At 42.4% G+C, this 12,467-nt stretch overlaps 1 protein-coding gene across 1 annotated transcript in view; it reads right to left on the reverse strand.

Moving 5' to 3' along the window:
* The window catches only part of COL22A1 (collagen type XXII alpha 1 chain), a 217,865-nt gene that overhangs the window by 24,327 nt on the left and 181,071 nt on the right, over positions 1 to 12,467 (reverse strand). Inside the window, exons 48-52 of the mRNA XM_018562709.1 lie at positions 11,984 to 12,037; positions 9,980 to 10,033; positions 8,617 to 8,670; positions 5,950 to 6,003; positions 3,331 to 3,384 (exon numbers count right to left, since the gene is read on the reverse strand). Of these exons, the coding sequence (XP_018418211.1) occupies positions 3,331 to 3,384; positions 5,950 to 6,003; positions 8,617 to 8,670; positions 9,980 to 10,033; positions 11,984 to 12,037 (270 nt within the window). The remainder of the gene's footprint in view (positions 1 to 3,330; positions 3,385 to 5,949; positions 6,004 to 8,616; positions 8,671 to 9,979; positions 10,034 to 11,983; positions 12,038 to 12,467) is intronic.

The following is a 12,467-nucleotide window of genomic DNA, read 5'->3' on the forward strand; positions in this document are numbered from 1 at the left end:
TATATATATATACATATACACACACACACAGATACGGACTTGCAGGATTGTGAATGGTGTATATGTGCTCCCTAGGTTTCTCACCTACAAATGGTGAGAGGGCTCCATGGTTTGTTTCACCTATGGATAAAACAAACTTTTGGATTCTTAGACTTTAATTAGTCCTGTTTTGCGTCCGGAAGCCGGGAGGCTTTAAAGAGCTTCAGGTGGCTTAAAGCTTCTATTCCTAGGTCCAGATCTTACCTGTTAGCCAGACCTCATGAATTAGTCTCAGTGGCCCTCAGGCCTCCATATATGTGACATGACTGATGTATAGGGCTTCTCTCTCTCTGCTGTGGGAGCCTGCTGCTGTGTGAAAAGGCTGAGTGGTGTAAGAACACTAAAAAGGTACATGTGCCACCTGCTTGTTTTTAGGAACCCACAAGGGGCATTCTATTAGTCAGGAACTAAATTTAGTTACTGGATCGGGCAAGCAGATGTTTTGTTGGTTTAGTCTTTAGACTTCCTGTACAAAGCCCTTCAGCATTGAGCTGTGTTTGTTTGCTGCCTTGCTGAATAAAAGGGCAGAACAAACCTGCTTGGACTGTTCCTGGGTGCCCCAGTCTCATGCATGGTTTATCTCTGTCACTACCAGGGGAACATGTCCTTGTTAGGCTGTTACAACAATATATATATATACAGTATATCGAGAGAGAGTAAAAGAGGAGAAAGAAAAGGATAGAGAGGCCTAGAAAGACATAAAGCAAGATACATTGTAAAGGATAGAGATACATTTAGAGAAAGTGGGATAAGAAGGGAGAGAGATGTTTTACACTTGCATCGTGTTCTTTTAAAAAAAAACAAAATGTAACTCTTGAGATCCAAATGCTGCTGGTGTTTTTCTCACAGCTAATATTATGCCATGCACATCACACTTTCCTTGAACACGACTTCAGTGAAAATAAATAATAGGAGAATTATTCATTAACGTTTCCACGCCGCAAAATCCCAGCAAAGCGAATCCAGAAGACTTGTAAGCTTCTGTCTCTCTGTGAAGCTGCTGGGAATCAATACAGCGTATGTGTTTGAGGCTGTTTGCTCCCAACACTGATAAATGACCATGGTGCTGACTCCAGCGAACTACATGAACAGCGGGAAGGCACAAGTTACACTCTCTGGGGTTGCAGTAATTGGTGTTGGTGTTAGATGTTGAGAAAAGGCAAACAATGAGCATTAAAGCTGAAAGTGTCATGTAACTCTGTCATTAATGTTAGTGCATTAAAGGGAGTCTGTCCATTATTACATACGTGAAGATTATTCCCTTAAAGGGACACTATCAGTAAGAATTTATATTTAGTTTTAGTCTTATCTTTACCTGTATGTAATTTTAATGAGATTGTCACGTTCATATGATTATTGTGTTCATATGCATATTTGTAGGTGTGTTATATATCATCAATAATCAGCATTAAAGCCAAGGCATTGATAACTCTATGTGCTACAGCTTTGTATTATAATGTTGTAGCTTAACTGTGGTTATATGGCTGCTGGAGACCCCTCCTGTGCTCTCTCCTAGTATACAGCTGGAGACCCCAACTACATTTACCCCTAGCCTTTACCTGGAGATCCCCTCCTGTGCTCACTGTTAATCCTTAGGCTGCCGAAACCTGCTCCTCTCACTCCTTGTCTCCAGCTAGGAACCCCTCCTGTTCTCATTTCTAGTTCTACAGCTAGAACCCCTTTTCTCCTAGTTTCCAGCTGGGGAGCCCTACTGTTCTAAGGCCCGGTTCACACCTGGGCGTTTTGTAGCGTGTTCCTACGCTCTGCAAAACGCTCAAACACCGAAATCCCATTATTTCCTATGGGTATGGTTCACACCTGGGCGTATTAAAGCCCGTATGAACCCGCTACAAAACGCCCTACGCCCAAAGAAGTACAGGAGCTTCTTTGGGGCATTTTTGTTGCACGTTTCCATTGGGATACAGCCATCTAGCCCTAGGAAACGCGCGTTTGTTGCACAGGTTTTTAACCGTGAATCGCGCGACATGAAACGTGCGACAAACGCGCATATTCGATACGCCTAGGTGTGAACCCAGCCTTACTCCTAGTCTCAAGCTGGAGTCCCCCTTCTGTGCTCACTCAGAGTCTTTAGCTGGATCTTCTGCTGGTGCCCATTCCCAGTCTAGACATGGAGCCCCTTCCTGTTCTCAATGCTAGTCTCCAACTGATGGACCCATCTGTGCTCAATCCTAGTCTCCATCTGGGCACCCACTGTTGTGGTTTCGGTGTTGGCTTGGGGTGATTAGGGTGTACCCAGGCACACCCTGTGCACATGCCTACTCTCCAAATGAAGACTTCTATTGCTCTCATTCCTAGTCTCTAGCTGGAGATTTCTATTGCTCTCACTACTAGTCTCTAGTTGGAGACTCCTATTGCTCTTGCTTCTAGTCTTCAGCTGAAGAACCCTCATGTGCTCACCTCTAGTCTTTAATTCGAGACGTGTCCTGTGCTCTCTCCTAGTCCCCAGCTGGAGACCTCTCCAGCGCTCAATCCAGTTTCTGTGTTTTGGTGGCTCACATTGATTAATGGTTTTATGTGTCCATAGCTACTGCAAAGTATTTAGTTTTCAACATGTAGCTTTTGGTGCTTAAAACTATTTGTATAAAAAGTACCGGTATACGCATCCTTGCCCTGTAGTAAAACTGATCAAAAAGTGAACATAAATTTAAAACTTATTTGTTTCTGTTTTGGAGAAACAGGTGTATGAAAAAGGAGAAAACCTCTAGTTTTCCCCATGTAACAGAACTCAGTTTGTTCATCTCAGGTGTCTGAACTAACAGGGGAAAGTCTACACAGTGACACTATGGGGGTGATTTACTAACCTAAACACACGCACGCACCAGGTGCGTGTGATTTTCACACAGCAAAACGTATTTATCAACCAAAAAGTCTCTAAAAGCATATTTCTACTAATGCCATATATGGAAAAATCAAGCACATGATGCATATATAATGCTGCTTCACAGTTTAGCCAAAAATGGTTAGCTCATGCATTTACATTCCTGCATTCATCAATGCAAGCAACACAACATAGAGCTAATTTACACAACATCACCTTGCAATTCATTGCAGTGCTTTGCACAACACACCTGCTGGGTGTGTACACACTACAAAGGTGTTTAGATTCCACCCATAGATCATGCTGGGAGGGAACACACTACAGAGGTGTATACATGTTCGTGTTGTGTTTATAAGGTTAGTACATCAACTCCTATGACTTTTGCCATCAATCAGAACCACTGTATGTTAATACAACTGCCATGGTGCTGTTACTTAATAAAAATGACATACTGCTTCCCCTGGCGAGCCTGGCTTGCCGTCCTTTCCATCTTTTCCGGCGATGCCCTAAAAGACAGTAACAGAAAGGCTTCAAACATTGAGGCAATACAAAGTGAAAATACCCGGCATTTTTAGTTTATTTTTTGAGGTGCTACTATAACATTTACCCCAAACTCATTCTTAAAATTGAACTTCAGGCAGATTTAAAGAACACACAAATGCAGCCCTATATTTATTAATACATTACTAGAATTTTTTTTTTTATACAAGCAGGATCAATACCTGAATTTGACTTGATATCAGCTTCTTGCAATGCATTGTACAATAGGGCACATACCTCTAAATCAGTGGTTCTCAACCTGTGTAACCTCGGGACCCACATTTGTCCTTGGTCATCCTGGGGTCTAGTGTGGGCTGTTGTGCTGTGACGGAGCTCCATCCATAGGTGCATTGCTTATACAGCTCCCGTGCGTGCCCTGTAGAGGTGTCGGGAGCCAGAATAAGACGTCACTCGGTTCCAGGCACCTCTACAGGGCATGAGAGGGAGCTGTAAGCAATGCACCTATGGATGGAGCTCCCTCACGACCATACCACCAGCCCTCCTCAGCCTCAAGCTGACACTCGGCGCCGCACAGCATGTTTTGAATGCTGCTTGGTGCGAGAACTGACTGTGTTGCGCTAGGAAGAGGCTGAGGTACCTCTTACCTGGAAAAGTGGAAGGCACGCCGCGACCCACTAAACATGTGCTCGCGACCCATCTTTGGGTCACGACCCACCAGTTGAGAACCAAGACTCTAAATTATTGAAGTCAGGTGTTTCTACTGCAGGGTACCATTAATATTGCAACATGCTACAACATTTTAGACAAATGTGCTCTTCCAGCACTGTGGTAAGACGTTTGGTGAAGGCCCTTTTCTGTTCCAGGATGACTGTGCCCCTGTGCACTAAGCCAGCTCCATAAAGACATGGTTTGAACGGTTTAGTGTGGGGGAACTCGAGTGTCCTACATAGGAATCTAACCTCAACACTGTTGATCACCTTTGGTTTAAATTGGACCACCATTTGCAGGCCAGAACTTGACCCCCCCAAATATTATTTGGGTTTATTGGGCACATCTTCCTACAGACAAGAAAATCTTGTGGAAAGTCTTCCCAGAAAAGGGAGGGCTGGTATAACCCAAACGAGGTCAACTCCATGTAAATGGCCATGATTATGAACTGGGATGCCTAACAAGCTCATATAGGTGTGATGGTCAGGGACCCACAAACTAATGGTCATATAGTAATTACATATTTCATAGTGGTCTTTCAGACTAGGCTAGAAGCATTTCAGATCCTTTCCCCTCCTGTAAGCATGTCTATTCAAAGCAATAGAACTCTGTTTGGCTCAGAGTGCTGCCCCTCCCTCTACCAGTATGAGTGTGGCAGGAAGATGATATAGTGGTGCAGGAAGCTGATATAAAGACAGATGTAGGCCCCCTTTCTAATTGCATGTAACAATCCATTTATTACTTTAATGAAAATATAACAGGATTAAATGTTTTTGTTTATATCTGCCTGGAATTAAAATGTAAAGTTTAATTTGCTGCTTAATAAAATCACAAAGATCAAAGACGGAGCCGAGTATTATCAAAGGCAGAGCTTGATCATCAACAAGGCAATCTAGGTAGAAACCTAGGGCCTGATGGATATCCAGGGGGTCCACCTACCACCTTCATGCTCCTGTAGCATACCAGAAGGATTGTGCAGTTGGTAAAAGCTGTGTGCCTGCCTGTTACTTCACAAGGGAGGATGGACTTGTACTCAGTCCGTGTCTGATGGTGCCATACCAATATAGACAATGCAAATTATATTTCTCTTTGCCTATTGCAATCTTTATCAATGTCAATCAAGGTACAAACCTAGGCCCTAGGTTTGTACCTTGATTGACATTGATAAGAATTGTAATTGCAGAATTGTAATTGTAACCTGCGTTGCAGCAAGAAATAAAATACTTTGTTTTTGGAGAGTCGGACCACTGCTCCGTCACACAGAGGTAGCCCAGGTGTCCAGTGGTTCGAAATGCCCCCCTGCACTTTCCTCCAATTAACAGCACTGCTCAGGAAGCTAGAGTACTGTTGATCAGAGCAGTGTGCAACAGGCAATTTGTACCCCTGCCCACTTCTTACCGGTGAGAGCAGCAGTCTGACTCTCCAAGGTGTTGCCAACAGAGGAGATTTTAATACTTGCTGCAACACTTAGGACTAAAAAAAAACAACAGCATATTTTTTACTGTATATCCAGCTACAGTGCATCCAAGTAATAAAAGCAGAGGGTTCATTTGAGCTTTAATCCATTTATATTGATTGATTATAGGCTTCAAGTATGAGGTGTATAACCAAAGAACAGTCTGTTTCCTTCTTAGCATCTACTCATGTTCTACACTGTTCCAGCAAGAACAAACAAGAAATGGATTGCTTGCAAGGAGGGAGAAAAGTTCTACAGTCAGATAATTTATACATAAGGCTCATTATAAGATGATATGCATTTATCTAATATAAACAATAGAACAAAAATGTAACATGTAAAAAAATAACATTTAAATCTAGGACTGCCCCTGAAGATACGATACAGCACAAATGTTTATACTAACTGTTAGTCCAGGTAATCCGGGAGGTCCTTGAGGTCCAGGAGGGCCCTCTTTGCCCTGAAAAGGAACGTAGAAAAATAATCTATAGACTGTAAACTCTGTGACATCATTCCCAGAAAAAAATTAAAATCTGTTTTTGAGGTTCAAATTGTTTTAATCCGGAACAAAATCAAGAAAACATGTACAAAAACAGCATCAGTGTTGTTATCTCTTCCTTATCGGGGAAAAAGGCTGCTGATTACTTTAGCTCAGCGCTCATTTAAGCAAACTTCACTCCCAACAATCGCAGGCTTCAAATAAAATCTTGTAATTGCATTTTTCTTTGTGAAATGACCCCCAGACCATTGCAATTACTAATCCTAAGAAGCATACATTCAAGCGGCGCAAAAATGATTGAGCTTTCAATTTATTTTTATAATTGCACTCATTTTGTACAAATTTAGAAAGTGTTATTTTATTGCATTTAGAAAGTGTTATTTTATTGCTCCTGAAATAAAAGAAGCTTGAAACATTTCACCGCTTAGATTGGATGTTAGACAACTCAGTGAGACTGGCGCAATCACAAACTTTTCCGACAGAAACAATAATGTTAAATCAGAACTAAACTCATTCTTGGTACTTCTCTGATCTGCAAGCATACTGTGCATACCTCCTGTAGATACCTCTTGCTTCTAGGGCGTAACTATAGCAATCGCAAACAATGCAACTGCTATTGGGCCCGAGCTGTACTGGGGGCCCAACACTGTCTATCTACATGATAATTTATACAGGTTGTAATAGCCTTTGGCAAATACATTTGGATAACTGAATGTATCAACCTCATATATAGGTTCCCAAAATTGATGGTACAAAGACAAAAATGATTATGTATTGCAAGAAGGATTGCCTTGAGGATGGAGTCTTCCTCATCCTCATGGTGGATGCATCCTCCTCTATCCTCCAGGGTGGATAGAGTCTACCCTCCATCTTCAAGGCAATCCTTCTTGCAATAAAATAATTTTGCTATGGGGCCCTCTCATTTAGTACAGGTATCTATGTAGCACCGACAATTTACATAGTTACATAGTTACATAGTATTTGAGGTTGAATAAAGACATTAGTCCATCAAGTCCAACCTATTAGGATCTCATTCTAGGAGATGAGGGAGGAAACCCACACAAGCACAGGGAGCACATACAAACTCCTTGCAGATAGTGATCTGGCTGGGATTCAAACCGGGGACCCCCAGTGCTGCAAGGCAGAAGAGCGAACCACTACAACACTGTGCTGTCCATCTCATCAGTAGTTAAACCCCTGGATACCTTTTAAGTCCTCCAAAGCTGTGCCATTTTTGAGATGTTGTTTGTTTTGGTCAGTGAAGTCGCTTGCTCATGCGCATTTTATCCTCCATTCATGCCACACTATCCATGATGAGATCTTGCAAGCCTCCTGAAGCATTAAAGGAGAACTATGAGGTGAGTGCTTTTCAATCACCTCATAGTTCTAGCCGACCTGTGACAATGAGACTGTCACAGGAACTATGGGGAAAAGCCATGACCCCCTAGTTCTCCTTTAAGTTGGCCATACCCCTGGAGATTTTTCTTGTTCAGCCCCATGGGCTTGATTTCCACATCCATGATAAAGAGCGTGGATGGGAGAATCTTCCCTGCCGGCTATTGTATTTTGACAGCTGTCTTCGACAAAATTAGATTGAAAAAAAACCAACAATTGTCAAGACGGCGGTGCTGGCGGAGCAACCCACTGCACAAGGGTAGCAAGTGGGCAAAAATATTCTCGGTGGGGTCACAAACACAAACCTAGTTCTCTCCAAAATCAAACGATTACTGAGCAGTACATAGTTTAAGTGGCTGTTCATCAAACTTAAAAAAAACAGTGAAAGAAGTGTTTGCATTTTGCCCACATGCAACACCTGGTACCGCCCAGCTCATGAACCCTCTGTATGCCTCATAGGCATGAATGTTTCGCCAGATGTGGTGGCCATCGTACTCAGCACTTCATTCATTACCCCCCCTAGTCAGAGCGTGACTGAGGAACCCCTACTTACACTCAGACTGCTGAATGTGCCTTGCACCACGACTAGATATTGTGCTAATATGTAACATGCAATATGTAAACAAAATGACTCCACATTACTTAAATACTATCTACACCTACTGCACCAAGCGGAAATCAGATGCAGAAGCTGTACCAACTGCTATCAAGAGTTTGTCTCTAAATACACCTTTGTTCTGATACCCTTTGGGTTACCTCTTCATGATGTTGCCACATAGGCACCCTGTATTGTACTGTTTTGTACCGTTTGTCGAAATACTATCAATAAAAATGTATTCGATAAAAAAAAAAGAAAAAAGAAGTGTTTGCATTGTACCAGAATCTGACCAGAATCTGACCAGAATCTGACTGACTGGATCTGTTAGCAGTTGATTGATACGGTCACCACTGTGGAAATAAAGACTTCATGTGTTAATTGCCGGCCTTTTTCTTTTTTCTCTCCACTGAGTTCCTAACTTCCTGCAGTGAGCCGATAACACTGGTCTCTTCTGCACTGAATCCCAAGCAGTGTTGTCAGCTCTGCCCTGGGGGTCTCTAATTCTGGACTACAGAACACTCTCCCTCCACCTCATCTCCGTGACATAAGGTGGTACATTGTGGTTATGTGATTGTGCTTACTTTCTCTCCAGAGGGGCCAGGAGGTCCAATGGGTCCAGGAAGGCCATCAGGTCCCTAAATGTCAGCAAAACAAATGATTAATGAGACACTTTATTAATAAAGGTCTGTCAGTGTAATACATTATTGTTATTGCAATCAAATCGACACACCTTTTATTTTAAACAGAGGCCGTATAAAACAGTGAAATTGAAAAGCTCAGACAAACAAATCTGGTCAGCAATTGGGGAAAATAACACACTGACAGGATCTACTTTGCAGAACGCTCAGGGCATGTAGAATTTTGCATTGCTATATTGATGCTGCAAATAAAGCTGAAGCATTCTGACAATGACCATCTCATTGTCCATAAATAGTCTCTTTAAAGTGACACTAAACTCCGGAGTTAAATGTTAAAAATACATTCAAGTTCCTTAACGATGAACAACAATGTATCTTATTTGTGTATCACTCGTCTGTAGATCCTCCAATCATCTCTGAATTGGTGCTGACACTGTCCTTCCTTCTGGAGGGTGACTACTTTTGTTCCCCGTGGTCCCTGTGTGCTGTAAAGTAGTTACCACTCCAAGATTGCTTCCGGGATGGACTACAATCTCAATACAAAATGAGTAAACTAAACATGAGATTATAGTCCATCCCGGGAGTGAGCTTGGAGCAGTGACCATTTGGAGCGGTGAGACGAGTGGACGCTCACCCAGCGGGATAAGGTATGCCACCGGGTCCCCGCCTCTCTCAAAAAAACTGTCGGGCTCTATGACTGAATGCCCGACTTTTCGGTGGTGGTGACACCAAAATGACTGTCAGTCATTTTGGTTTCACCCCTCCAATGGTGTTACACCCTCCCCCCCCCACACACACACCCCTTGTGACGCCACTGGGTATAACCAACATATTATAATCTTGAGCTGAAAGAAACATTTTCTATGCCTTTAATAGGAAAAACATTGTTCCTTCATGTGAACAAATGCCTAGACCAAGGTGTTTCATGTCATAAGAGACTCCAGAGAGTATTGCTTTCAGTCTGACAGACCCTGTCCGGCAGCAGTGTGGTAGGAGGATCAGCAATGCTAAACTGGAAGCACATCCGGTATTGAGCAAATACTGTATGGCGGCCACCATGTATATTAAAGTTTATATACTAATAACAAATGATAAAAGGTTGAGCTTTTTAAAAAATATATATATTATACTGTCGCTGTATATTGTGACACGTCAGGAATGTATTCATGCAGAGATGAAAAGTTAACAAGAGTTCCACTGCCCCATAATTACTCCATTGTATTTTAGCTTAGCATGCCTATTATATTCCATTGTATAATAATGAAGATATTTCTCATTGATATCTGCAAGGTAAGCAAGTACTTACGGGCGGTCCTGAATTACCCTGAGATCCGATGAAGCCTGGCCTGCCGGGAATACCCTGGTATAAGACATAATTGACAGATGTTTAGAATATTTTTATCCTTATCCTTAATACTTATCCTTGGGAGTCAGTATAACCTGCAATCTATTATACACTTGGGGTTGATTTATAAACAACTCACAGGCCTGTTTGCCCTGTAAATATCTGTGAACATTCGCTGTGGTTCTATTCTTAGTGTACGTTCACACCACATGCAGTGCGTTCCAGTCCGATTCTGGTCGGAACGCACTGGATCGCATTGCGGCCAACTCACTTTTTTGTGGGGCAGAGGGGGCGTTGTGGGTCATTGAAGTGAATGGCACCGTAGCCACGTCCTCCGGCCGCAATGCGATGCGGCCCGGTGCGATCAAAATTCTGCAAGCAGTCCGGGCGGGCGAACGCATTACAGCCTGAGGGCGTGGCTATGGTGCCATTCACTTCAATGACCCACAAAACCCCCTCTGCCCCACAAAAAAAGTGAGCCGGCCGCAATGCGATCCAGTGCGTTCCGACCAGAATCGGACTGGAACGCACTGCATCTGGTGTGAACCTACCCTCAAAGCAGACCTTTACACTCAAAAATAGAATTCTACCCATGCATCCCCTATGTATGATGATTAATAATAACATAGACATGTCAGGTGATTGTGAAATACTTACACTTGCAGAGCGTTCACTTCCTGCCTTGAAAAGATCAAAATGACTTCAGTTTGCCAAAGCAATGCACACTGGGATTGCCTTGTCATCTCAGGGAAAGGCATTTTCCTCCCCTGAAATTATGTGCATGAGCACATGTCCTAGTCGCATGTGCCAGAGTTCCAGGAAGTAAAGGGAGAGCTAGTAATCATCTACCCTTAGTAAACATGGCCACTTTTAGAAGATTGGGGAAGAAAAGAAAAATAAGGGCTGCAAAGAATAGAAAGCTGGCAATTATCTAGAAGTATCTGTTTGTAGATTGTCATTACTAAATGTTTCTAAAGGTGTGTTTGTTTTTATTTTGAAGATATGGGTAAAGGTCCGCTTTAGAGTTATTTTCAGATGTCTTATATGTATTACCACACAGTGGCCACTAGGGGGTGCTAAAGGGGCACAGGAAGCAGGTATTTATTTTCAATGCTCCTCAGCTCCATCTAGTTGCCATAATGCGATATTACAAGCAGCATGTTCAAAATGAACGATAGAATGTTCATTTGTGCATATATGGGCAGAGAACAAATGTTCACAGATATTCAGAGGGCAAATGACATTGCAAGCCTTAAGCAATCTGAAACACAGACGAAATAATGTGACAACACAAAAAAAAGGGTCAAAACGAAAATATAAAAAACACAACAAAAAAAGAAAGCTAAACTCCTTTAAATACAGACCCTCTAAGTAGAAAGAAAAACATATTTTTTTAAAGCAAATTTCAGCTAAGCAACCTCTAGCCTCTCCGCCCACCAGTCCTCCCCTAACCATTCTCAAGGCCCCCGCCCCTCACATGTATTTTATGACAAAAGTTTTCTGGTCAGTCATGTGACCCGCAGGGTTCTCTTCTTCTCTGGCTATGGTCAGTCCTCAATGATGCAAAGAGTGGCGATGACCTCACCATATTCTTCGTATTTTTGGACTGTGGTTGCTGGCGGAAGTGGTACCACACCCCCAGCGGGTCTGTCCATGACGCTCTGGGATCACGGGAAATGCTGGGTGTCATTTAACCCAGAAGAGAACCAGCACTGGATTGCAGAGGGGCACGTCTACGGGGGGACAGCAGCACCAGCCAGGAGGTGAATATTGCAGCCAAAGCTGCTTTATTTAACATGCTGGGCTGCAAAAATGGAATTGGGCTTTAAACCCTAAAAACAGGAATCTCATAAATGTGTCTCTAAAAAATGTTTGTCTTTAATTGTAGATATTGAAGAATTTGCCGTCTACAGGAACTTTGTATACAATGTCTATTATGTATATATAATGTCCCTTGGATTTTACCTGTTCACCTTTTGGTCCAGCTTCTCCATCTGGCCCTCGGTCTCCTTTGCTGCCCTAAAACAAATTATGAAGAGTCAACACCACACAGCACACATCATCTTTAACCACTTCAAGACCAGGTGTTTAGACCCCCTTCCTGGCCAGGCCATTTTTCAGTGTTCAGCGCTGCAGTCCTTTGACTGACGTTTATTCCGTCATGCAACGCTGTACTGAAATGAATTTTATACCCTTTTTTGGGGACAGATAGGGCTTTATTTTGGGGGTATTTAATCACCACTGGGGTTTTTATTTTTTATTATAATTAGGAAAAATTACAGAAAATTTTGAAAAAAAAAGTTTTTTTTTTACATTATGTTAGGAAACATTTATTATTAACCAGTTTTTTGGTAAAATATAAAAGATCGGGTCACGTCGGGTAAATAGACACCAAACATGTCAAGCTTTAAAATTGCGCGCACCCGCGAAATTGCAGAAAACTACCATA

Source organism: Nanorana parkeri, unplaced genomic scaffold (assembly GCF_000935625.1).
Source record: "Nanorana parkeri isolate BGI_ZX_2015 unplaced genomic scaffold, ASM93562v1 scaffold593, whole genome shotgun sequence".
NCBI lineage: Eukaryota > Metazoa > Chordata > Amphibia > Anura > Dicroglossidae > Nanorana > Nanorana parkeri.